This window comes from Mastigoproctus giganteus, chromosome 6, assembly GCF_048544385.1.
Source record: "Mastigoproctus giganteus isolate SK-2022 chromosome 6, ASM4854438v1, whole genome shotgun sequence".
Classification (NCBI taxonomy): Eukaryota; Metazoa; Arthropoda; class Arachnida; order Uropygi; family Thelyphonidae; genus Mastigoproctus; species Mastigoproctus giganteus.
Window position 1 is genome coordinate 211,907,673 of NC_143580.1, and position 25,772 is coordinate 211,933,444.

The window sequence follows — 25,772 nt, forward strand, 5'->3', positions numbered from 1 at the left end:
GAATTGTTTGTTTTTATTCCTTTTATTACAGTTTTAGCCTTTTCCAGATATTATTTAATGAAATTATTTTCATTGTAGGTCGTGCTGGTCGTGTATCTGAGGGTCGTGTGTATCGAATGGTATCAAAAAAATTTTATTTGAATGTTTTATCAGAGTATGGAATTCCTGAAATGAAGGTATTGCTATTAAGTTGTAGTTGATTTTTAAATAATTAATATTAATGCCTGTCATTGTTGATCCTCACGAGTAGCACAGTTGATATATCACTGTCCTCCCCACATTGGGTGGAAAAGACCAGAGTTTAAATCCTATCAATGATGTGAGGAATTTTTATGGGCTTTTTTTCACAGTATGGCTGAGTTAATCTGTCCCAGGCGAGGTTAGCATGGATTTTTCATCCAACAAACAGGCAAGTTGACTACAGGACATGCACAAATTACAGACATATTTGCTGATGCACCTAAAACTCTATAACAACTATATATTGTTGTTATATATTAATATAACAACTATTATTGTAATGAGCAAAAAGAAAGAAAGAAAAAAATGTGTAAAAACACAGAAAAGTATCATTTTTCAAAAAGTAGCTTAAATTGATATTAATTTTTCTCTTAACTCCCCAAGAACTCTTAGATTGTTAATTCTTGCAGTCTGATGCCACAGTGGCTATGACAGTGCTGCCGATTATGAAATTTGTTTTACTACTATGCAAATAATAACTAGATTAATGTTTATATTTGGTTTTTAACTGTAGGTGTCAGTTCTTTATTTTAAAAGTTCAAGAGTATCTTATACTCTATTAGAAGTGAAGTATCAAGATATGGTGTCAACAGCCTTTCCGATGAAATTGAGAAATTTTTAGAATTTGAATGAATTAATTGCCATTTTTTGCTATTAACATAGGACTAAATGGATAAACTAATATAAAGAAATACTTATCTGAAGAATGCATAGAGAAAATAATACTGTTATTCAAAAATGTATTTCGCAGGTATGGTTTCCTGTAGATATTTTGGTAGTTGCATCTCTTCCTATCATCCAGCCACCAAAATAGGAAACAGGAGGAGTTTAAATTCAGTGATCTAAGGAAAAAAATAGTTTTGGTGATCTGAATGAAATGTTTGGTAATTAATTTTTTCTAAAGAGAATTATTGCATTTCAAACAAATATCAAATTTTGATTTAAACTGGAAAAATCTGTAATAGAAATGTATGAAATGTTAAAAACTGTTTTATGTTGATGAAACATTAAGTAATACCAGTGTCTTTGAATGGTATAAGCAGTTCAAAGATCGAACTGAAGATCTTCATGATAATTGAAGAAGTGGGCATCTGTCAATCTCTTGAAATGACGAAAGAGTTGTAAAGGTTTGGGAAATCATGGCAAGAGGTCAATGTTTGACTTATAGGATGATGGCTGATCAGTTGGATGTGAATAAGGAGACTGTTTGTCAACTTTTGCATGAAGATTTAGGGAAAAGGAAGGGCTTTCAAAAATTCAGATGAGCAGAAGCAAGGAAGAATGTGAAGACTTGATCCAGACTTGTCAAGACAGTCTTAATTTCCTCAACTGTATTGCCACCGTTGATGAATGGTAGATATTTCAGTATGACCCAGAGACAAAGCATCAGAGCATGCAATAGATTTCAAAATCACCACAAAGGCCCAAAAAGTTGCTTTTTTTTTTTAATGAAACCCGCAAACACGAGAGATGTTAGAACCTATAGTACTTAGTACTGTGCATGGGTTGGAAGTTGAAAATATGAAAGGAGATATTTGTGGACATTAGACTTGAACTTCTGTAGACTAAAATTTTCAGGAAATATATATGAAGGAAGGTTGTTCCAGAAAACAGCAGTTAAATGAATGAACGAGGAAGATGAAAAGTTGGTTATGTGAGTTTGAAGTTGGACAGTAAATGGATGATGGTGACACATGTTCGGACTGTTTTGAAAGAGAGGGGGAGAGAGAGAGAGAGAGAGAGAGAGAGAGAGAGAGAGAGGTTTTGGGGGCACCACCCTAGATGTGGGAACAATATTCCATCGTAGGGCAGATTTGCGATTTGTGCAGAGTGAACCCTCCAGCACATGACAGCCCAATGAAACTAATGGCCCTTAGTCCCCAGTGGCTTTCACTCCCCCTCTTACGGCAGCAAGAGGATCAGAGTGGAAGCAGAGGGCGCTAAGAATCTGTGGGTACGACCAGACTGCCATGCACGGAAACTGAACATGGCCTGTTACAATTTAAGATCGTTCATTGGTGAAGACAGGATATTAGAGCTGGAAAAAGGAATTAGAAAATGTGAATTGGAATATTATTGGTTTGGCTGAAACAAAAAGAAGAAATGAAACACTTATAAGTTTATCAAGTGGAAATCTGCTGTGTACACCAATGGAAACAGTGAAAGGAGCAAAGGTGAAGTTGGCTTTCTGGTCCATAAAGATATAAAAAACAACATTTTGAAATTCAAAAGTATATCACCAAGGGTGTCAAGATTACTACTCAGGATTTCTAAGAGGTACAAGCTAAAGGTTATAATGATTTATGCACTAACATCAAGCCATGATGATGAAGAGATTGAAGAAATGTACACCGAAATTGAGTCTTCTAGATGAGCAGAAAACCCACTACACTATTATGGGGGACTTCAATGCTAAGGTTGGAAAAAGACAAAACAGTGCAGAAAGAGGAACTAAAGGAAATTTTAGAATTGGTGAAAGAAATGAAAGAAGTGAAAGACTTGTGGAATTTGCAGAATCTTAAGGATTGTAAGTAATGAACACTTTTTTTCAAGAAAAGGGCGAACAGAAAGTGGACATGGAAGAGTCCAAATGGATTAACAACTAATGAAATCGATTTAATCCTCACTAACAGAAGATATATCGTGAATGATGTTACCGTCCTGAATAAGGTAAATGTTGGATGTGATCACACTTGATATAGATGTAAGAAAAGAAAGGAAAAAACTGACTCGAATAAATAATACGAAGGTATTATTTGAGATAACAGAAGAGGAGAAAAGCAGTATGTACTGGAACTTAAGAACAAATTTTAGCTTCTGCAGACTGCTCAGGACCAAGATATTGATGAGGAATATTACAACTTTATAAAAGTGATAAAAGCCCAAGAAACCTATAGGTAAAAAGAATCCAAAGAAGAAAAAATTAGTCAAGAAACATTGTCATGGTAAACCGAATTGAAGATAAACACTGACAAGGAGAAAATTGAGTATACTGAGTTATGCAAAGCCATTAGAAAGACACTGAGAGAGGACATAAGAAGATTTAACACAAGAAAAGTAGAACAAGCATTAAGGGAAAACAAAGGACTTAAATCAGCAGCCATGAGCAGTAATACAGAAAGACAAATGAAACTGAAGAATACTGATGGTGTACTTATAAATAGCAGAGAAGGCATAATTCAAATAGCAGAAGACTACTATAGAGAATTATACAAGGAGCGAGGGAATGATGCCAGCAGTGGGGAAGATGGATTGCAAATTAGTAACTCATACGACATACCCAATATCCTTCCTGATGAGGTAGAACTGAATGAAGAATCAGAAAGCCCCTCGAGAAGATGAAGTTACTGTAGAGTTGTTAAAATTGGGAGGAAGAGACATGGCACAAAAATTGGCAAGACTCTTCACACTTTTTGCTGCATAAGAAAAGAGATAAATCAGAAATTGGAAATTATAGACCAATTAGCTTGTTATCCCATATCTACAAGTTGTTCACGATAGTCATTACTAACAGATTAGAAAGAATACTTGATGAGAATCAACTGAAAGAGCATTCTGTTAATGGCTTTAGGACAGGATTCTCAACTATGGATCACCTTCACGTAATATCACAGCTAATGGAGAAAGCAAATGACTATAAAACACCATTATGCCTGGTATTTGACTCCATACATCATAAGGCAATGTTTCGGGCACTGGAAAGACAAGGCATAGATACCCCATATATTATGATTTTGAAGAAAATATAATGGAATGCTACTTCTTTTATTAGACTAGACGAAGACAGTAGCAAATTTAAAATTTAGAAAGGAGTTCAACAAGGAGACTATCTCCAAAGTTGTTTACTGGTGCCCTTGAGGAAGCTTTCAGAAGATTAGACTGGTCGCAGATAATAGTCAGTGTGAATGGAGAGCACCAAAACCATTTACGATATGCAGATGACATTGTGGTCAAAGCCACAATCCCAAAGAATTAGAGGGAAAATCTTATCAGTTATGCAGAGTTAGTAAGGACTAAGTTTTAGCCATATTCATCTTTAGTTTGGACTAAAGATGAATATGGCTAAAACAAAAGTAATGATGAACAAGTATGCCAAAAGGTGGAGTCATCTGGGATAAGTCATCAGCTGTAATAAAGATAAATGGCTGGAAGTCAAGAGAAGAATAAATTTTGGATGGATAGCATTCAGGTAATATAGTCACATATTGAGGAGCAATATCCCAATTTGTCTGAAATGTAAAATAATGAACCAATGTATACTACCTACCATGACTTATGGAAGTGAAACTTGGGCACTCACCAAAAGACTGGAAGAGAAACTGAGAACGACACAACAAAGAATGGAATGAATTATATTGGGAATCAGACTGTTAGATAAGAAGAGAAACACATGGATTAGGCAGCAAACTCGAGTAAAGGACATTCTTATCAAAACTAAAGAACTAAAATGGTTTTGGGTGGGACACATAGCTCGAAGACATGGTGACAGATGGACTAAGAGAATACCATTCTGTTATTCTCTTTTCCTTCTCTTTTCCATCTCTGTCATTGTCTTACAGGTTTCCTTCAAGCTCCTCTTGAGGAGCTTGAAGGAAACCTGTAAGACAATGACAGAGATGGAAAGATGAAATTCATGAGTTTGTGGGTAGTAAATGGATGGACAATGCACAAAACAGAAGGAACTGGAAAGTTGCTGGAGAGGCCTTCATCCTGTAATGGATTGATAATGACTGATGATGATGACAGAGTGAACAGCTGTTTGGAAGAAAACTTACTCCAAGAGCAAAAGAGAAAACCAAGTTTTTTAGATGCAGAGGAAGCAATATTTGTAATGTGCTTGTTCCAAGAGAGATTAGAAGTCAGGATATGCCCCAAAATAGATATATCATCTTGCCTAGAAATCGGAGGTCATTAGTAATTGCAAAAGCCTCAGTATCTTGACCAGCTGAGTCGGTGTGACTAGAAAATGGAAGGCAGCTGGAGTTGTGAACATTAAAATCATCAAGGAACATTACCTCACTGTTAGGAAAGTTGGACTGGAGAAAATGAAGTTGCAAAGAGAGGAAGTCAGAGTTCCAAGTGATTTTGTGGAGTTGGGAGATCAGTAGAGACTACAGATGAATTTTACAGAATGAGGTAGAGAGATTTTAAGCCAGTGAAGATCGAAAAGAAGAGATTGCAAATTACCGTCACTGACAGGGAATATCGGAACGTGTGTGTGTGTATACTGGTTCAGGGTGGTTCCCAGGCAAATGCCCATCTCCACCTAAATCATTTAAAACAGAAAATCTGTAAAGTGGACCTGATAAATAAAAAGATAGCTAAGAAATAAGAAGACAAAACATATTTTTGAAAAGAGAAGTAAAGTAAAAAAAAAAAAAAAAAAAAATTTAAGTTAAGTTCATAATCTAAGCTAAGTTAAGTGTATAAACAAGAAATTTTGAATAGGAAAGAATAAAAGTAAATATAAGAGAGATGTTTGTGAGTGTAGTATGTTGTTTATGTCAGGTCACTTTGCCATCAGAAAGCAGCTGAACTCTTCAACTGCAATCTGATGCCCGTCCCTGGCACGTGGAGCCGGACCTGGTTCTGTCTTTAAAAGCTGAAGCGCCAAAGCGCAATTAAACACTCAACAGAGACAGTGCTAGACTGTTGAGTGCCAGCTGTCCAGCCTTGGGCCGCCCAAACCCAAGAACTGAACAACAGAAGAAAAAAAAAAAAAAAAAACCACTTAAGTGGTCCATGCCCAGGAGCCCCAGACCCGACCAAAAGCTTCCAGGTCTGAAGCTCCCAAGCCCTGATGCAATCAATGAAGATTCTGGTTGTAGACGGCCAATTCAATGTCCATGAGGTTTCGTATGATAGATCTTTTAGGGAACACAGCATTTGCATACTCTTGTAAGGCCTGAAAGTTGTTAACTCCTTGCACCAATGTATGTACGTTATCTTCATTAAAATTAGCTATCTGTTTTCCCAAAAGACACCGTTTAGCATTATAATAAGGACAAGAGAACAAAATATACTGCCAAGTCTCTGCCGCTCCACAAGAACACCATGGATCCGCTCCAACCCTCGAGAATACAGTTTATCTCTGATCGACCCATGACCTGTTAGCAAAAAACTGGTATACATAGATGGACAGAACCACGATGACACCGGTTTAGTAATAGCAAAATCTGCCACAGGAATGATCTTCCTGGTTATCTCTCCCACCTCTGAAGAACTCCACCGTGCTCTCCATATTCCGACCAACCCAGTCCAAATTCGAAGTTTCTCCTCCTTAACTGTAGCTGTAAGATTCAATGACATCCCTAGATATTGTGCAGGAATACCATTCTGCATCGCATACATCATTCCTCTATAGACCACATATAAATCCAGAGGTAACAATCCAGCAATCACCTGAAGTGCCACCGTAGACACAGTCCGTGGTGCATACAAATAAGTCAGTATCATAGAACGTTGCAACGACATTAACTTACGTTGGATTCTGGCCTTGAACACATCCGCAATCCATACACCAGCAGCATAAGCAATAATTGGTAAAAAGATCGTCTTGTAATATAAACTCATAGTTTTTTTACTAAGACCCCATTCTCTTCTTGAAATTCGTACAACTGAGTAAATAAACTTCTTTATTTTGTCATTCAAATGTGCAACATGTAAATGGAACCTCATCCTATCATCCAGTATCACCCCCAAGTACTTAATGTTGGACACAAAAGGAATTTGCCTTCCGTTTAACACTACTCTAGGTGGGCGGTTATAACTAAAATGATTTTTAAATACCATGAATTTAGTTTTTGTGGATGAAATTTTCAACTTGTTCAAGGCAGCCCAATCAGCAAGGTCCACCAAAACTTCCTGTATTCTATGCTCCAACACAATTCTAGATCCACCCGGGACCCCCACAATCAAATCATCCGCGTACGCCACACGGAAACAACTTATAGCTAGAGACTTCTGCAACCACTGATCCAGTACGGCATTCCAAAAAATTGGACCCAGCACTGATCCCTGTGGACATCCTCGGCCTACATAATAGCTATACATTAGGTGCTTCGCACGTACCTTTACCAATCTATCTCTAAAATATGAACGTATTACTCCATATAAATACCGGTCACAGCCAGACCTCAAAACACTCAGAACACTCTCCCACCACACGGAGTCAAAAGCACCTTCAAAATCTACAAATACAACCAAAACATATTTCTCGGAAGAGGACTTCACATGATTAATTAATGTCAATATTGCTTCCTCGGTCGAATGACCCTTCTTGAAGCCAAACTGAAAATTCGATATAGCATTACCAACAGTCAGGACGTCAACTATTCTAGGAAGCAATAACCTCTCGAACAGCTTACCAAGGTTTGATAAAAGCGAAATTGGCCTATAAGCTCGAGGATCGTCACGAGGCTTACTGGGCTTGTGTAGAATCTTGAGAAGAGCCACTTTCCACGATCTCGGGAACACTCGCTCCAACAAACATTTATTATACATTTTGAGCAATACATCTGGGCAGACCTCAAAAAACTTCAACACAATTTTATTTTCTAACAGATCCAACCCTGGACATTTTTTAGTGTTCAACCTTGCGGTGGCTATCCCCAGCTCAAACAACGAAAATAAACTTATCTCCGATGAACCATCATACACCAGATTACTCAGACGTATTCTGGCCTGATCAACTGTATCCGACTCCAACACATCCTCAGGAAAAAGTTCCCCAACTATCCGTTGAACAGTACTAAACCAATCATCAGTTTCCACCCCTTCGGTCACCACAGTATTGTAAATTTCACCTCGTACCAACTTATCCCGTGATATTCTGTAAATCAGACCCCAAGGGTCCGAATTTCCCACCTCCTTGACCAATTTCTGCCAGCATTCCTGCTTGGCTCGAGCAATTTCTTTGTGATACTGTCGTCATAAAGATCGATAATTACCAGCGAGCAACTCCACATCCCGCCCAGACAGGTGTCTGCCTCTCTGTAACTCTCTTCTAGCCCTCATCACCCTAGACCTCAAAACAGTCAGTTCGACTGACCACCATGGTACCGGGACTACTTTAGATTGTTTTCTTTTAGCACAATGCAACGTGGCTTGAAACAAATGGTACTTAACGTGGGCTACCAACTCTTCCGCATTCAAATTATTCAGGGATAATACAAATTCATCATTGTACACTGATTTCAAATAACTACCAAATTTATCCCATTTAACTCTTTCCATAGAAAATCTTCTCAAAGTACCCAGTTCCAAAATCCCTCCGCATATTATCAGGAGCAACACAGAAGGAAATAGCTCTATGATCACTGTTCAACAAATCAGAATGCACATCCCAATTCAGTATTCTCTCCGCGTACCCGAAAGAAACAACAGTCACGTCAATATTTGACTGGCCGTGACAAGTAGAAAAAGTAAAAGGCTTATCTGGTAAATTCTGTACACTTAAATTGTGTGTTAAAATCAAGTCTTCCAATAGAGATCCACGAGAATCAACAACACCACTATGCCAAAAATGAGATTTGGCGTTCAAATCCGCAGCCAGTATCAGTCCACTCCCAACAAACCTCGAACAAATCCTATCCAGATGATGCAAACAAACCAGAAAATCTGCCAAAGGAGAACAATATGCAGAAACCAAACAAAAGGAAAGATCCCTCAGCGCCACCATCGTGCATACTATATCTGCAGAACATTCATTAGTAATGGCCGTCAATACAATATCCCGATTCAAAACCACCATAGCTGACTTTGGAGGAACATCTGTAGCAGCAAGAACTCGGCATGACGACGGGTATCCCATAACCTTGTATGCATGTCCTCCCACTTGGGCCGTATAGTATGGCTCCTGAATACAAACCAAATCAAACTCGCCCTCAAAAGCTGCAACACGAATTTCATCAGCTACAGCACGAGACCGTTGTCCGTTTATCTGCAAAACTTTTAAACCTGTGAAGTGATTTAAGTTCTCTGTGGTAGATTGAAAATAATTGTCGTTACTCATTATATGTTCTCCTGTCTGTCATCTCAACAACTCTGATATATTCTGGACACTTATTGTCTCGGACTGAGTGATCGTGGTCGCGACCTCTCCTCTTACAGTTGATACATTTAGGGGAACTCTCTTTGCTGGGACACTCAGCATAAATATGACCACTATTTGCACAGTGGCCACATGACACCGTTTTATGTGAACAGTTCAGCGAAGAATGGCCATAGCCAAGGCAACGAAAGCACTTGCTGACCACAGTAAATTTTCTAAAACGGTGTGATCCAAATCCCAAAAAGATTCTGTTGTTCTTAAACAAGCATTTATAGAGACGAGGGCTAAATCCTATAATCCAGTTTGTAACATTTGGTCCCGAACCTGAATTAAACCTAAAGGAAACCTCTTGATTAACCTCCTCCTGAGTAACATTAAAATCCTGAAGGTTTTTACAATACAAATCCTCAAGTATATTCTGTTTTGTGAGATCCTTGGGAACACCATAAATTAACACAGTTGGATTGGAAAACTTAGGTTTCTCAACCGACAAACCCGCTTGTTTAAATGTTAAATTCTCGGTTATCTTGCTTACGTCATCTTGGCAAGTTGTCTCCATCAGAACTGCTTTGTTTCGCAATAGACGAATATTTTTAATTTTCATGTTTTTGTACTCTTTTTTTAAACGCCTCAGTCACTGTCGATTTGATGCTCAGACTAGAGTCAATGTCAGAGCCTTCTGATGGACGAAAAATAACGATGTTATTAGGGTCAGACTGGGATTCAGGAACCCTGCGAACAGAACCGCGAGCACTCTCACGATTCCCGACTGACTTCGATAAAACTGGTTCATCCTCTCCAATCAAACCACTTCCAGCAACCTTTGCAAATGTTTTATATCTAGGATTCAAACTTACTGACTCGGTCTGCGTCTTCAACAAATTACTAAAAAGTTCTGCGCGAGTCTCAAGCTCAGCTGAGCGTACCTTTAAGCGCTCATTGTCCACTAGTAGAGTCGTATTCACTTCTTCCACATCTGCCCAGAAGCCCAAGATGCGACTAGCAGCAACAGCAGTAACCCCGCAGGATTCGGAAAACAAAAAATCTGAGGGCTTTTTTAATCCTTGAAACCGCAGAACATATTCCAGAGACCTCCTGGACCCGTCCAGAAACGGGATCATCGTCAAGCGGGGAATTCAATATCGATTCCCATCTCTGAGTCACTTCTCCCCGATTCTTATCTGATACAGATGAACTGGAAGGATCAAACACTTCTACTCCCTCAGGCTCCACTAACGTGGATGATTCCACAATTAACTTAGGGGGGCAAACTACATTATCTTTGTCTATATTACTGATTATGTCCCTGTCTCCATGAGGCACAACCCTAGGGGTCAAAGGAACCTTACGACCTTTTAATGTTTTAAAAACCTCAGGAGATCTTAACGCTGATGACTCCGAGTCAGTAGGAGGTACCTCCCTCAGAATCGTGTTTACCTTGTTCTATGTTAATAGGAACAGATTTTTTCCGTTTATTTTTACTTTTATCACCCTTAGAACTTCCCTTGATTGATGTAACAACATTTTTACCCTTTTGTTTCTTACGGGGTTCTGGTTTTTCCCCAGACTCGCCAGAGAACACCCCCTCTGCATCCAAATCCCCAACTATCTCCCTACTAGATTCTGTATCCATAATGTATGTTTTGTTTAAAGAAAACAGTACCAAAATTCTCCTTAATCTCTAATAAGTCCTCTTCTTCCTGTAATAAAATTTCTTTATTTATTAAAGGGATCCTCTTCTTCTTGACTGTCCTGTTATTCCTTACACTTACCTCACACCTACAAAAAAATCTGGTTCAAAATATATATATTTTCCAATGTTAACCAATGGGTAAAAATCAGCATAAAAGTTTTGATTTTGCCTAAACCCAATTTCTGTATCTCAGCTCCTAATCACCAGATGGAGCTGGAAAAAATCTTGAAAAATAAGTAATTTCTTTAAGAACTCACCCACCAAAGATGAGAATCTCAATCCCAATAGTTAAGGAGATATTGAATTTTAAAGTTTTGCTAATTTTAGCCCAAAACAAGCCCACCATAAATCCTATGTTAACCTATGCGAAAAAGTTCATCCATAGGAAAACATTCAATATTCAAATTTTTATGTCAAAATTCCACTTGATATTATATAACCACCACAGGTAGGTGTCACTATCCGTGTTATGGTGTATCCCTGGACACTTAAAAAAGAATTAAAGCCAGGTAGCCATCTTGGCCCATATAAAGTCTATGGACCAATGCAATTTCTATGGGAAAATTCACTATAGGATTTCCACAATGCTTTTCCTATGGAGCAATGTTTCTCTATGTGAAATGAGAACACAAATTGTTGAAAGATTTAAAACAGTTATTTCTGTGTAAATACTCAACCCCAACTCCCAAAACTTAACCTCTAGACTCACCACCTCATATATTTTCACTGACACATATTTTTCCAGCACAGGGGTTGCTAAAGACGCACAAACACATCCAAAAAGTAGGAGCACATTTTAACTTGACTTTCACACTATGAAGCTAATGTACTCTCGGGAATATCGGAACGGACATATGCACAAGTACCACCTTTGAGGCAAAAGGAATCATACAGCGAATAATTTTTGCAGCTGACATGAGTAGTGGTTGAATCAGCCGATAACTGAGATTCTGTCAGAAAAAGTACATGGAGTTTGGCAGACTGTAAGTGGAAATGGACATCATTGAGATTAGAACTGAGACTATGTGTATTTGTGAAATGAACTAGGAAGTTTTTGGATGGTTTAGATTTTCTTTCAGGTAAGTTTGCTCTATTAGTTTGACAATTCTTGGTGTATTCAATAGTAAGAGAAAGTAGGGGGGGGACATGCTGTAATATAGTAATGAAATTTTTAGATATAGTGTACATGTTGTAAGAATATACCCAGATCCTTTACATAATGCGGCTTCGACAATACCCCCTCCCCCGCATACACACTACTCGGACTCCCTGCAGTCATTATCTGGCAGAGTAGAGACAGCAAGATTATACACTGCCTGATCTGGAGCCTCCTAGAGAGTTACCGGTAGATTCGGTCCAATGTACTAACTAGCAGCCGGCCTGCGAATATCATTTTAGAGCTGTGTCCTTAATGTAAGGAAGTTTGGATATCACCATGGTGTTCATCATAACCTCAAAAGACATCAATCATACTGCATGATGGAACAGATGGGGTAGTTGATCAGATGGAACAGGGATACCGGAACTTAACTCTGGAGACTAAAAATGGGTTCCACCCCTTCAAGCCTCCAATAAACAAAGTGGTGGTATTGCACTGGGTGATGAGGGTTATCTACCACCTGGTATTGCCTGGTAACATAGAGGGGTGGCATTTTTCTGTGTGGTGTGTGATTGCCACACCTCGACCCCTGCTTACGTTGGTTCATACCTGGGTGATCACCCACATGTGCTTGCACATCTGGGGTATACTCAGGATTACTAACAGTTACACCATCATGAAGGTGCAAGCAGAGGTTTTGGCTGTCACAGACGATCCGGACTTCGCCGAAATTGTATCCACTTGACTTGAGTGTCACCTGAATATTAGTTCCATCTAGACTCCAGGTAGCAAGCAAAGCTTATCTGGCATATTTGAGAGAATGTCTGTGATAGCCTCAAGGACCAACAAGGTAGTGTTCTTGTGTGGGCTGTACAATGATCAACGGCTGTGTCACTTCATGTTTTTAATAGGGATACCTTAACTGCGTAGTACCGAGATCAGATCCTTCAACCCAACTTGTGACTTTTTAGTGATGTTGTTGGCCCAGATTTTATTTTTGTACATGACTATGCCACTGCACATAACTCAATTGGTGGAGAAATACCTTGAAACTGAAGATATCCAATGACTGCCGTGTACATTCACATGCACAGCAGTCACTGGACCTCCCACTCATGTTTTATCTGACTTAAATCTGATCAAACATGGGTGGGATGCTTTTTGGCATCGCATTGCATGCCAGCAGCCAACTCTTCAGTCACTTGGTGAGCTAACGTGTATACTGGTGGTGTTTACTATGTGGAAGAATGGGATTTGTTCCCACAGTATCTTATAGGCACCCTTATATTGAGCATGGTTTGTTGCTGTTTGGCCTGTTTTGCCTTTGGAGGGGATTGTTATGCAGTACTGATGTCATGTGACCGTATATTTGAGCATCTTGTATTGACTTCTGTAATGTGACCTTTTTTTGGTAATTCTTATACAACCCCTATAAATGTTCCTTATCTGTCTGAAGTTTCTCACTGTCTCCTCATTTTATCATTATTCTATGGTACACCATCATACCAAATTTTGACCCGCTTCATCACAAGATGCACAAGTCATGTCAAGTTTTCTACATGTTCTGTTAATTTTGTCGAGCAGTGTACATATGTTAGGTAGGAATACATATCACTGTAATTTAAAAAAATAGTTATTAATATATTTTAATATATAGTTTAATTTTTTTTATAGTCTGTGGTCGTCGAATATAAAAGTGGTCCATGATTTTCAGTTGAAATATAAAAGTGGCCTGTACCTGAGATATGATATTTGGTGAAAAGGTCCAGAGGATTATTTTGAATAGTTGCTGATATTGTGAAAAATATCAGATCTGCTGTTCCAGATTTATTGCCATTTCTATAGGGAGAGGCCTTGGGGGTGACTACAGAATTTGAATTGTATCTGAATCTGCCGCAAAGGCCAACAAAATATGATGAACATTAAGTGCCTTGTTTGACTTTCCTTCTAGAGTACTTCCCAAACTATACTTTCATTTGTATAATTTCTGTGGGGGTAGGGCTGCAGATTGTATAATTTCTGTGGGGGTAGGGCTGCAGAATCTCAATTAGTATTGAAAGCTTGGATCAGTGAAACATACTCTGAAAATTTTGTGTTTATCCAACTTTTTCTTCTCAACTAATTTCTTCTCAGCTTGACCACCTGAAACTAATAGTCTTCCTGAGGGGAGCATCAAATCAGAATTGGTTCTAAAACCTTTCCAGGGACTTCCAAGACCATCAGAACATAGAATGAAAATTTAGTATCAATCTATGTTCTTGTTGAGTAATGGTCAAATATCTGAAATATCTGAAGGAAAAAACTTGCTAAATTTCTGTTTATGCAATTTTAATGACATTTGGGATGGTCTGACAATAAATTTCAAGATGTATGCAAAATGTGGCCTAACCATTCTTTTATACAAAGAGATAATCACCTCTATCCCTGCTGGCAAAATTCTTGTATATCATTGACAAAACCCAATGAGCTGTCTTGGCAGCCTGTCTGCACTGTTTAGAGAACTTCATATCTGACTGCTCAGTTACCTCCAGGTCTTTTTCATTCTCCACTGCCCTGAGTGTGGTACCACACAACTTGTATTTTAACCTGTGATTACTGCTCCCCATATGAAGTACCTTGCATTTGTCAATGCTAAACTTCAATTGGAACTTCTCAACTCATGTGCCTAATTTATATAGATCTTGTTGCAGTAGTATACTGTGATTAATTGCTCTGCCAACCTTCGTATCATCTGCAAACTTAGTTATTAAGCCTGATATGCTTTCATCAGTATCATTAATAAATACAGAAAACAACAATGGGCTTAGCACTTGAACCTGGGGACTCTGCTAATAACATTAGTCCAAGATGAGCAGGAAGAACGATGCCCATTGATAACCACTCTGTCTTCTCCCACTGAACCATCCCTTTATCCATAGCAGCAACTTTCCCTTAAAGCCACAGTACTCTAATTTGTATAGTAGTCTTTTATGTGCAACAGTGTCAAATGCTTTCTGAAATTTAAGTATATGATGTCAATATTATTTTTTGCATCCAGTTCCTTTGTTCCTGTGTCATACTATCCAGATTGGTCAGACGAAATTGCTCCTTGACAAATCCATGGTGAGACTGCAGTATAACTGTGTTCCTATCTATTTGGTCCTGCATTGCTTCTTTAACCAGTGACTCCATTATTTTGTGTGGAATGGAAGTTAAGCTAACACATCTGTAATTATTCATGCCTCCCTTTGAAACCCCCCTCCTTTCTGAATTGGGGATACATTTGCACATCTGAGGTCCATAGGAACCTCCTGTATTATTTATACTTTTAGAGGTGATAATGGTGCACAGAGTTTCAGAATTTTGTATTTAGGACTTGGTTATCTGGATCTTTGGAATTTGTTTAGTAGTAACATTACTACATTTAGGAACCAATAAATTATAATTTTGTCTATTTATCACATGGAGTTCAGTGTGATTTCTTTAAAGTTAATAACTTTTTCTGTTAATGTAAATCTGTGATTAGCTTAAAAACTGACTTTATTAGAAACTGAAATACAAAGTGAAATGTTATTTTCTAGTTAAAGTCCAACTCTCTAGAAACACTGCTTCCTGTATAAATCTTTGTAACCTGTGTATATATATGTCATTCTGAATCTGTTTTTGTTGCAAATTTTGAATGCTTGTACTTGTGATTTATGCGAATGGGAAATAAATTGACTTTAAAATTATTTATTATTTAGCGGTGTCCTTTAGAGAAGACTGTTTTACTTACTAAGAAGCTTAATATTGGCGAACCTCGTTCACTGTTGGCCTTAGCATTAGATCCTCCTAGTTTAGGTGATATTGAAAGAGCTATTCTTGTGCTGAAAGAAGTGAGTATGTTTTTTTTTTTTTTTTTTATTTTATTTTATTTTAAATGCTGGAATTTAATTCCTAGTGGGATGCTAAATTTAATCTTAACTCTATACCTAAGATTTATTCTTGAAGTGTAAGTTGTAGATTCACATTACATTGCGAATAAGTTCAAATTCATCCAGTGATATTTTTAAGTAAACTGAACACAGCCATAATGAAATTTTGGTATAATGAGCAGTAGTGTTTTGAAATGTACAGATTAATTGAAATAAAAGTTGATCATTCTTCATCCAAATATTTATAAATCTGACTAAAGTCTGCACCTGTAGATTAGCTGACCTTTCCTGCTCCATTTAGATTTTGTCAACATTTGGATTTCCTTCTGTGCAAGGCTGTGGCTGGAGTCTAGAATATATTTTTAAAAAGTTTTGTTTTAACCCATATTATCTTTTCTATGTTGTCTCATTTCATCTCCTGATGGAAAAAGGAAGATATGTGTAAATGTTAAATGATTCTTAATTTGTGTATGTTGGTCAATTTCTTTTAAACAGCAGTTTATTGATATTCTGCCAGTCCATTAATTTGCTGCTTCTTGACAATACTGCTAATATCCAGAAAAGACCATAAATAACTAAGCTATTGAAAGATGGGAATAATATAAGATTATAAGATTCAAATTCTTTATAATCTGAATATTAAGCTGTAGTTTCCAAATACTTGTCTAAATACAAAAATAAACTAACCTACATGCCTATAGGAATTCAAACTATATATTAACTACAGTTTCTATCTATACTTTAAAAAAGTTTCTCCTAGTGATATTTATTTGAGCCAATGGGAGAAGAGAGCGAGGCAGTTATGTTACTACAAATGCAATTACTTATTGATGATTGCCTCCATAACGTTCGCCAACCTCATGCATTTGTAACATTTTTTGTATATTAATGAATATTGTATATTTGTAAATATTGTAGTTTAATATTTTGTAAATATTTTCAATACTTGTATAGGTTGTAAATATTTCAGTTTAGTATTTTTTTAGTCCTGTTCTTTCGGATGCAACAATATTCCTCATGTATTATGGAACCCGAAGCAAAAGGCCTTTTCCTAAGTGACCTATGCAAATGCAGGTAAATAATTACATAGTGATATTGGCTGAAGTCTAGTATAGTATACACCAGCAGGTACTTCAATGAAAGTGAGGAAGATGGCGATAATTGATAGATGAAGGCACCTCCCTTTTCTGATTGTTTTATGTTGTCTAGGTGGGGAGGGCTTAGCTTAGGTAGGGTGTTTATCCCTCCATCCCACTGTTTTAAAAATGGAAAATGAGTTCTTGATTTAAAAAGCTGCAAATGTGGGGAAAAACACCCTAGGCATATCAACCTAGGAGGACAGTGGGCGGGGAAAGTAGTGGCATCTGCCAATCACTGCTTTGTTCCTGTCCATTTGTCGAAATATGGGAGTCCCAACTTGTCAATCACTGCTTTCCCATTGTTTTGCTTGCCACCATGTTGGAGGGTGTACACCATTCTGGATTTTACCGTGATATTATTCTACCTTGAGAATGCTGCGCACTACAATGCACAAGTAAATAATTACATAGGTCATTTCCTAATTAGATATTGACCAGTGTGTTTCGACAGGCATGTCTTTTAACTAGAAAAGATTTGACTTACTCCGTATACCTCTACATTTTACATAGAAAAGTGGGGGTAGGCAAGCAAAGCGAGCAGGGGACGAAGCCCCCTAGTAGTATATAAAATAATTATAAAAAAAAAACTCAAAACTATTTCAAAAACTAACCTGCAGTTAAGAGTTTCAGAAATACACAGCCTTTAGCCTCCAGAATTTAAACTGTTTTATCAACAGTTTAATTTCTGCAGTATTTTGTTAACATAAATTTTGTAATATATTGTAAATTTTAATTTCATTATCTTTGTATACGATATGTACAATGGCTCCAGATTAAAGAATAAACTTGACAGTATCTTAAGGAGGCTAAGATCCAGTAAGGAAATTAGCCTACACGTGCTACAGCAAATTAGCATACGTAGCAACGTTCTTCCACACATGTTCAGCATTACCAAACTTCACAAAACCTGGCCACCCCTTACGGCCAATCATTTCTTTCAGTAAATTTGCTTTTGCTAACCTATCATCCTTCTTAGTTAAAACTATATCACCCCTTATGAGATTTTCAAATTTTAGTTTGTAACACCGGCCAAGCCTTTGAACATATAAATACCACCACAATTTCTGGAAAAGAGACATCTTCGCCTCTTTATATACTAATTTAGAATAATAAGTGCTCAATATCTTCTATATTATATTAGTTATTACATAATTAAACAGGGATTACCTTGAAGCCTGGAGATTTGGATAGAAGCTTCCCTATAACAAGAAATCAAGGTAATCCCTGTTTAATTATGTAATAATTATATACTAATGTACACTTGAATTTTACACTAAAAGCACTTTTAACAGTAGACAAGACCTTGGTCAAGCGTACTTCCCTTAGCATTAACAGCATTCTAGAGCTCATTTTGGTTTTACCTGATGCTAGACACTTCCATTTTCAAGACCAAATATTTGAACAAACATTTGGATCCCCCATGGGACTAGGAATCTCAGCCCCCCCCGTTGGAAATTTACCTAGCTACTATTGAACGCCAAGTACTCCAACCTTTCCCTTCGGCTATTAAGCTTTATATGTGTTATGCTGATGATGTGTTATCAATAGGAGACAAGTCCAGTATTGATAGTCTTTTTATTAAATTTATGCAATACATGAAAGATTAAAATACACTCTTGAAATAGAAGCTGATAACAAAATTAGCCTCCTCAATCTACAATATACAAAACAGGCACAAAGCTAGGAACCAAAATTTATAGAAAAGATACACACAGGAAAATATTTACACTTTCAATCACATCACTCACTCAGTACTAAAAAGTCCATTCTTTACAACCAGGTTTACAACACTATTAAATACAGCTCTTTACACAATGATTTGGCTACAGAATTACAATATTTCACAAAAAAATTCACAGTTAGGAAATATCCTTTACAATTCATTTGACACACACAATTTCCATTGCAGAAAATAAGAACAACAACCCCCTTAATCACAACACCAACCAGGACAAAAAACAAAACATACGTATCGCCCTTCCCTATCACAGTCGACTCGCCAGACAGTTTCGTCAAGTGTTCGTCAACACAGACATAACATTAATATTTTCATCATATAACAAACTGGGGACTACGTTTAACACATACAAAGAAACACACGAATATCCAATATGTGACATTAACAACATCGTTTACTTGATTAAATGCCAATCCGATTGTAATGTGTGCTATTTTGGGAGTACTACTACTAAATACGGCACAATTAACAATTCTAACACATGTGCATATTATCACTATAATAGCTTTAAGACTGTTATAGTGATAATCAAGCCAGCACCAAACTCACACAACATGTGCACTCCCATAACCACAATCACCTAATTGATTCAGCTATCACAATTATAAAATTTAAGTCAAGTTATAAAATTTTACAACATGGAGCATTTGTCATAGAATGATGTCACTCTAACACCAAGTTTAACATTTTGAATATGAAACTCTCAACAAACCTTTCACCTGTCTGGAACCTTGCACATTTCAAGTTCCCATATGTCCTGAAATGCATCATGGGAACTTAGGATTTCTTTAAATATACAATCCCTTTTCTTTCTTATTATTTTCAACCAAAGACGTTATTATGAAAGTCATCCGTTATGACTATTGGTTTCTTTTATTAGTTCTTCATAGTTTCAACAATTTATGTAAGACAACCAGGGGATGAGGTGGTGCACTTCTTCCTTTGGGCAAATTTTAATTACTGGTTTTTTAATAATCCCTATTTTATTTATTTTTAAATTTCATTTCTATGCAACTTAATTGAATTTCCACAACTTTGCTTTAAACACTATACAACTAAGTGTATTATTTGAGGTGAGTACTGTCAGTTAAGTTTTGATATTATTCTTTTTAAGTCAAATTTAAAAATAACAGTATATTAAGCTCTATCAATTAATTAAACATCTTAAATTTCTAATAAATAAATAAATAAATATTACAGTAAATATTGTAATATTACTGTAATATTTGGTCCTTGAGGTTGTCACAGACATTCTCTCAGATATGCCAGACAAGCTGTACTTGCTACCTGGGAATCTAAAACGCTGATGGAACTGATATTCGGGTGACACTCAAGTCAAGTGGACCCAATTTTGGTGAAGTCCGGACGGTCTGCAACAGCCAAATCCTCTCCTTGCACCTTCACGATGGTGGGACTGTTAGTAATCCTGGGTATAACCTCCATGCACAAGTACATGGTGGGTGACCACCCAGGTGTGAACCAACGTAAGCAGGGGTCGAGGTGTGGGGCCCACACCACATTGAGGAACGCCACCCCTCTATGTTACCAGGCAGTACTAGGTGGTAGATGACTCTTTAACCAGTGAAATACCACCACTTTGCTTATTGGAGGCTTGAAGTGGTGGAACCCATGTTTAGTCTCTAGAGCTAAGTTCCGGTCAACCCTTCCCTATCTCTTCCATCATGCAGTATGATTGATGACTTTTGAGGTTATGATGAACGTCGTGGCGAGATCCAATATTCCTTACATTTCGAGGGTACAGCTCTAAAACGGTGTTCGCAGGCCAGCCGCTAGTTAGTACACCGGACCAAACCTATTGGTAACTCTCTAGGAGGCTTCCGGATCAGCTAGTGTATAATCTTGCTACCTCTACTCTGCCAGATAGTGACTGGAGGGAGTCCGAATAGTGTGTATGTGGGGAGCATTGTCGAGGCCACGTTATGTCGAGGATCTGGGTATATTCTTACCACGTGTATGCCATATCCAAAAATTTCATTACTTCATACAGCATGTCCCACTCACTTTTTCTTACTATTGAATACACCATGAATTGTCAAACTAATAGAGCAAGCTTATCTGTGAAAAGAGCTAAACCTCCCAAGGACTTCCTAATTCATTTCACAAATATACGTGGCCTCAATTCTAATCTGAACGATGTCCATTTCCACTTGCAGTCTGCCAAACCCCATGTACTTTTTCTGACAGAATCTCAGTTATCGGTTGATTCAACTACTGCTCATCTCAGATGCCCAAATTATTCGCTGTATGATTCCTTTCGCCTCAAAGGTGGTACTTGTGCATATGTCCGTTCTGATATTCCCTGTCAGAGACTTGGCAATTTGGAATCTCCTCTCTTTGATCTTCTCTGGCTTAAAATCTCTCTGCCTCATTGTGTCAAATTCATCTGTTGTCTCTACCGTTCTCCCAACTCCACTAATCACTTGGAGCTCTTTGACTTCCTCTCTTTGCAACTTGACTTTCTCCAGTCCAATTTTCCTAACAGTGAGGTAATTTTCCTTGGTGATTTTAATGTTCACAACTCCAGCTGGCTTTCGTTTTCTAGTCACGCCGACCCAGCAGGTCAAGATGCTGAGGCTTTTGCAATTACTAATGACCTTGCACAGATTGTTCATTTACCTACAAGAATACCAGACAATCCTAATCATACAGCCAATACGCTTGATCTTTTTCTCACAAACAACCCTTCTAAGTACACAGTTACAGTGAGAGGTCCTTTAGGCACTTCAGATCACAACTTGGTGATTGTCTCTTCTCCAATGGAACCTTTATCTCATGGCTATTCCCAACCTCGTGTTGTTTGGCATTACAAGAATGCAAAATGGGATGACCTGCAAGACTTCTTTTCCTTGGTCGGATTACTGCTTCAAAACTTCTGATGTCAACGTTTGCATAGATCGTGTCAGTGAAATTATTCTTGCAGGAATGGAATCCTTTATCCCACACTCCACTTTAAAATCTCGTCCTTTATCTAAACCTTGGTTTTCCAATAAATGTGCTAAGGCTGTTCAAGAGAAGAATGTTGCATATTATAATTGGCTTGTTTTTAATTCTTCAGTTTCATTTTCTGCCTACACCAAAGCTCGCAACAATTGTAAAGCAGTTATTAATCAGTCCAAACTAGAGTTTGAACAGGCTAAGAGTAGAAAACATGCTTCTTGCCCTAATGGTAACCGAGCATTCTTGTCTCTTGCCAAAGCTATTGGCCTCAACTTTTGCCCATCTCTGCTCCCACCTCTGTCCAAACCAGATGGTTCTGTTGTCACTTCAGCCAAGGATAAAGCTGACCTGCTAGCATCCCATTTTTCTTCCAACTCATGTATTAATAATCTTGGTAAAACACCTCCCACCATTTCCAACACACTCCATTCAATGCCTCCTGTGGTCTTGCGTCAAAAGGATATCAGAAGGATTTTGATGAATCTTGATGCTAAAAAAGCTCCAGGTCCTGATGGTATTTCTCCACTTGTTCTCAAAACCTGTGCTCCTGAACTTACTCCTATTCTTTGCCGCCTTTTTTCACTTTCTTATTCCAAAGGTGTTTTTCCTTCTGCTTGGAAATTTGCTCATATCCAGCCAGTTTCTAAAAAGGGTGACAAATCCCTCCCATCCAATTATCGTCCCATTGCAATTACTTCTACTCTTTCTAATAATGGAGAAATCAATTAACCGCCAACTCTTAAACTACCTAGAAACCTTCCATCTGATCAACGATCGCCAGTATGGATTCCGTCAGTGTCGATCCACTGGTGATATTCTGGCTTATGTTACCCATTTATGGACTAATTCAGTGGAAAGGTTCGGTGAAACACAAGTAGTTACTCTTGACATCTCAAAGGCTTTTGATCATGTTTGGCATAAAGGTCTTCTAAACAAGCTTCCATCTTATGGTTTGCCAACTGTTTTTAGTAATTGGTTATCCAGTTTTCTCTCTGATCGCTCACTGAGGTTGATGGTAGATGGCTCTCTGTCTTCTAACTTCTCCACTAATGCCGGTGTCCCCCAAGGTTCAGTTCTTTCCCCCACTCTTTTCCTCTTGTATATTAATGACCTTCTTCCATTGACTGGAAATCCTATCCATAGTTTTGCCGATGATAGCACATTGCATTCAACTTTCAATTTTGAGAAACCTTGTCCTGCTCAATGAGCTTCAACTTCTCGAAAATCTGCTACCAATTCCTTAAATGCCGATCTTCAGGTAATTCTCCAGTGGGGGCAAAGACAACTTAGTTGATTTTAACCCTTCTAAAACTCAGTCTTGTCTTATATCTCCCAAAAAGGATTCTTCTGCTCCTATGCTTATCTTTAGTGACACTGCAATTTCTAGGCAAAATGATATATCTCTTTTGGGGATTACCCTGACTTCTAATCTCTCTTGGCACAAGCACATTACAAATATTGCTTCCTGTGCATCTAAAAAACTTGGTTTTCTCTTTCGCTCTCGGCGTTACTTTTCTTCCAAACAGCTCTCACTCTGTATAAATCGCAAATCTGCCCTGCCATGGAATATTGTTTCCACATTTGGGGTGGTGCCCCCAAAACCTCGCTCGGGCTTCTTGATTCCATTCAGAAGAGGGCAGTTAGGTTAATTAATGACTCATCTCTAACAGAGTCTCTCCACTCGCTTTCTCATAAACGTACTGTTTCTGCTGCATGCCTCTTCTACAGATACTTCCATGGGCACTGTTCTTCTGAATTGGCTTCTATAATTCCTGCTCTCTCTTTCAAAACAGTCCGAACGTGTGCCGCCACCAGTCAACATCCATTTACTGTCCAACTTCAAACCCACAGAACCAACTTTTCATCTTCCTCATTTATTCATTCAACTGCCGTTTTCTGGAACAACCTTCCTTCATACGTATTTCCTGAAAATTACAGTCTACAGAAGTTCAAGTCCAATGTCAACGCCGACCGGGCTAGCCGAGTGGGTAAAGTACCTGCCCGGCAACCCAAAGGTCGCAGGTTCGATTCCCGCCTCGGGCTTGGATCAAAGTACTGCAAAAACCTTGGGAGGTGCAATATGGCCACAGAAGCCGATGCGCCAACAACTACAAAATCAAATCAAATCAAATCAAACCAATGTCAACAAATATCTTCTTTCGTCTTCTCAACCTCCAACCCAAGCACGGTACTAAGTACTATAGGTTCTAATAGCACTGTAATATATACATAGCAATTAATATTTCTGTTCACCAACATTTTTTTTTTTTTTTTTCTTTTTGGATTGTAAAATTTAAAACAGTAAAAAAGATAAGCAATCAATAATGAGGAATGTGGCATGCACAAATTGCACAAGTGAGATACACAGTAACAATTTCGCACATTAAAAATAGGAAACTTAAAATAGGAATGAAGAGAACATTCTGAAAATTTGTTTTTTATATGATTGAAAATTTTATGGAAGGGGAAACACATTTCACCATAATAAAGTAAAAACCCACAGAATTCCAGCTATCAGTATTATTGCAAATGCAATAACATTGAGTTTACTACTTGTTTATGATTAGATTGCACTAACAGAAAAGCCCAATAAACCGGGAACTGCAAATTGCTTTTATTGTTTTATGGTAGTGACCTCCAGAAATGTACTCCTGTGCTCACGCTATCACGTGTTAAAAAATTTCTGTTTGAACTGAAAAATGTGAGCTCCTGAAAACATGAGTCGGCCTACAATATCTTGTGAATACAACGAATGACAAGTGTGTCATCGACCAATACAACTACAGTAAATGGGAAATATAGCTCTCACACATTTGATATTTTTTAAGCTTCGTGAACTTTTATGTATTGCTGAGCAGGTCGCTATGTTCAGGTTGATGCTGGGTTTTGCTCTCACCTGATGTTACTCGTAGAAGAAATCATGCACGAGCCAATGCGAAAATCATGCTACACCTGCATTTTTCCCTAATATATTAGTTGCATTGGAGCAAATTCGTGTTGCCAAAATGTGCGTTATAGCAGAACTGACTGTACTTGGATTTTAGGATGGTGTTTGATACTGTTGCACTAAAACCTGCTGTACAAACTGGTGGACCCAACACTGAATCCTGGAGGACTCCACTAATAATAACATTAATCATCCAAACAGAAAACCAGTTTTTGTTACTGGCAAGTTTAAAGATCACCTAATCATCAAAATCACCATTCTCAATTCTCGTGCACTGTGTTGTTAGTGATCCTGGGCTCTAGAAAAGTTATAGTCACTTGCTGTCCTGTACTTGTTTGACACTTGCTCATGTCGGGGATCTACTTTTCAAGTGTTCCACAACACTTTTTATTGTTTGATCTCAGCAGACAAGTACAGAAAGGGAAACTGAGAATGTGATCCACTTTTCTGAGCTCACTTACAGAATAATACAACTTTCTCAATGCAGCCGTTTGCATTTTCTCCTCGATCATCAGTAAGAAAGTGCAACAGCTTATGTTGCACTTTCTCAGACAATGTAACTTCAGATAATAAGAGAGGGAGAGAGAGGCTAGAATTTACCAAATAGAGAGGCCCTATTTGGTAAATTTACATTATAAATATATTTTAATAAAGTTTTGGTATAACATTTCATAACATTTTTGCTATTTTAGTTTTAGATTTGATATTTTAAATTTTTCTTGAGTGTTACATGAGTGATCATCTCAGTAATTCAGTATTATTATTCACAATATTTTAAATATAGGCTGGTGCATTGGCTGTTACTTCTGAAGATGATAAAATGACTACTTATGATGGTGATTTAACTTTTATGGGACAAGTTATGTCATTATTGCCATTAGATGTAAAGATAACCAAATTGATTTTGCTTGGTTATGTTTTTGGCTGTTTGGAAGAATGCATTGTTATTGGTAAGAAGTAATGACTATATAATATTATTAGTGTATGTATTTCTTATTTTTGTGAAGTTATTT

At 37.7% G+C, this 25,772-nt stretch overlaps 1 protein-coding gene across 1 annotated transcript in view; it reads left to right on the forward strand.

Moving 5' to 3' along the window:
- The window catches only part of spn-E (tudor domain containing 9 protein spindle E), a 421,802-nt gene that overhangs the window by 162,700 nt on the left and 233,330 nt on the right, over positions 1 to 25,772 (forward strand). Inside the window, exons 15-17 of the mRNA XM_090376707.1 lie at positions 79 to 176; positions 15,807 to 15,938; positions 25,544 to 25,709. Of these exons, the coding sequence (XP_090232833.1) occupies positions 79 to 176; positions 15,807 to 15,938; positions 25,544 to 25,709 (396 nt within the window). The remainder of the gene's footprint in view (positions 1 to 78; positions 177 to 15,806; positions 15,939 to 25,543; positions 25,710 to 25,772) is intronic.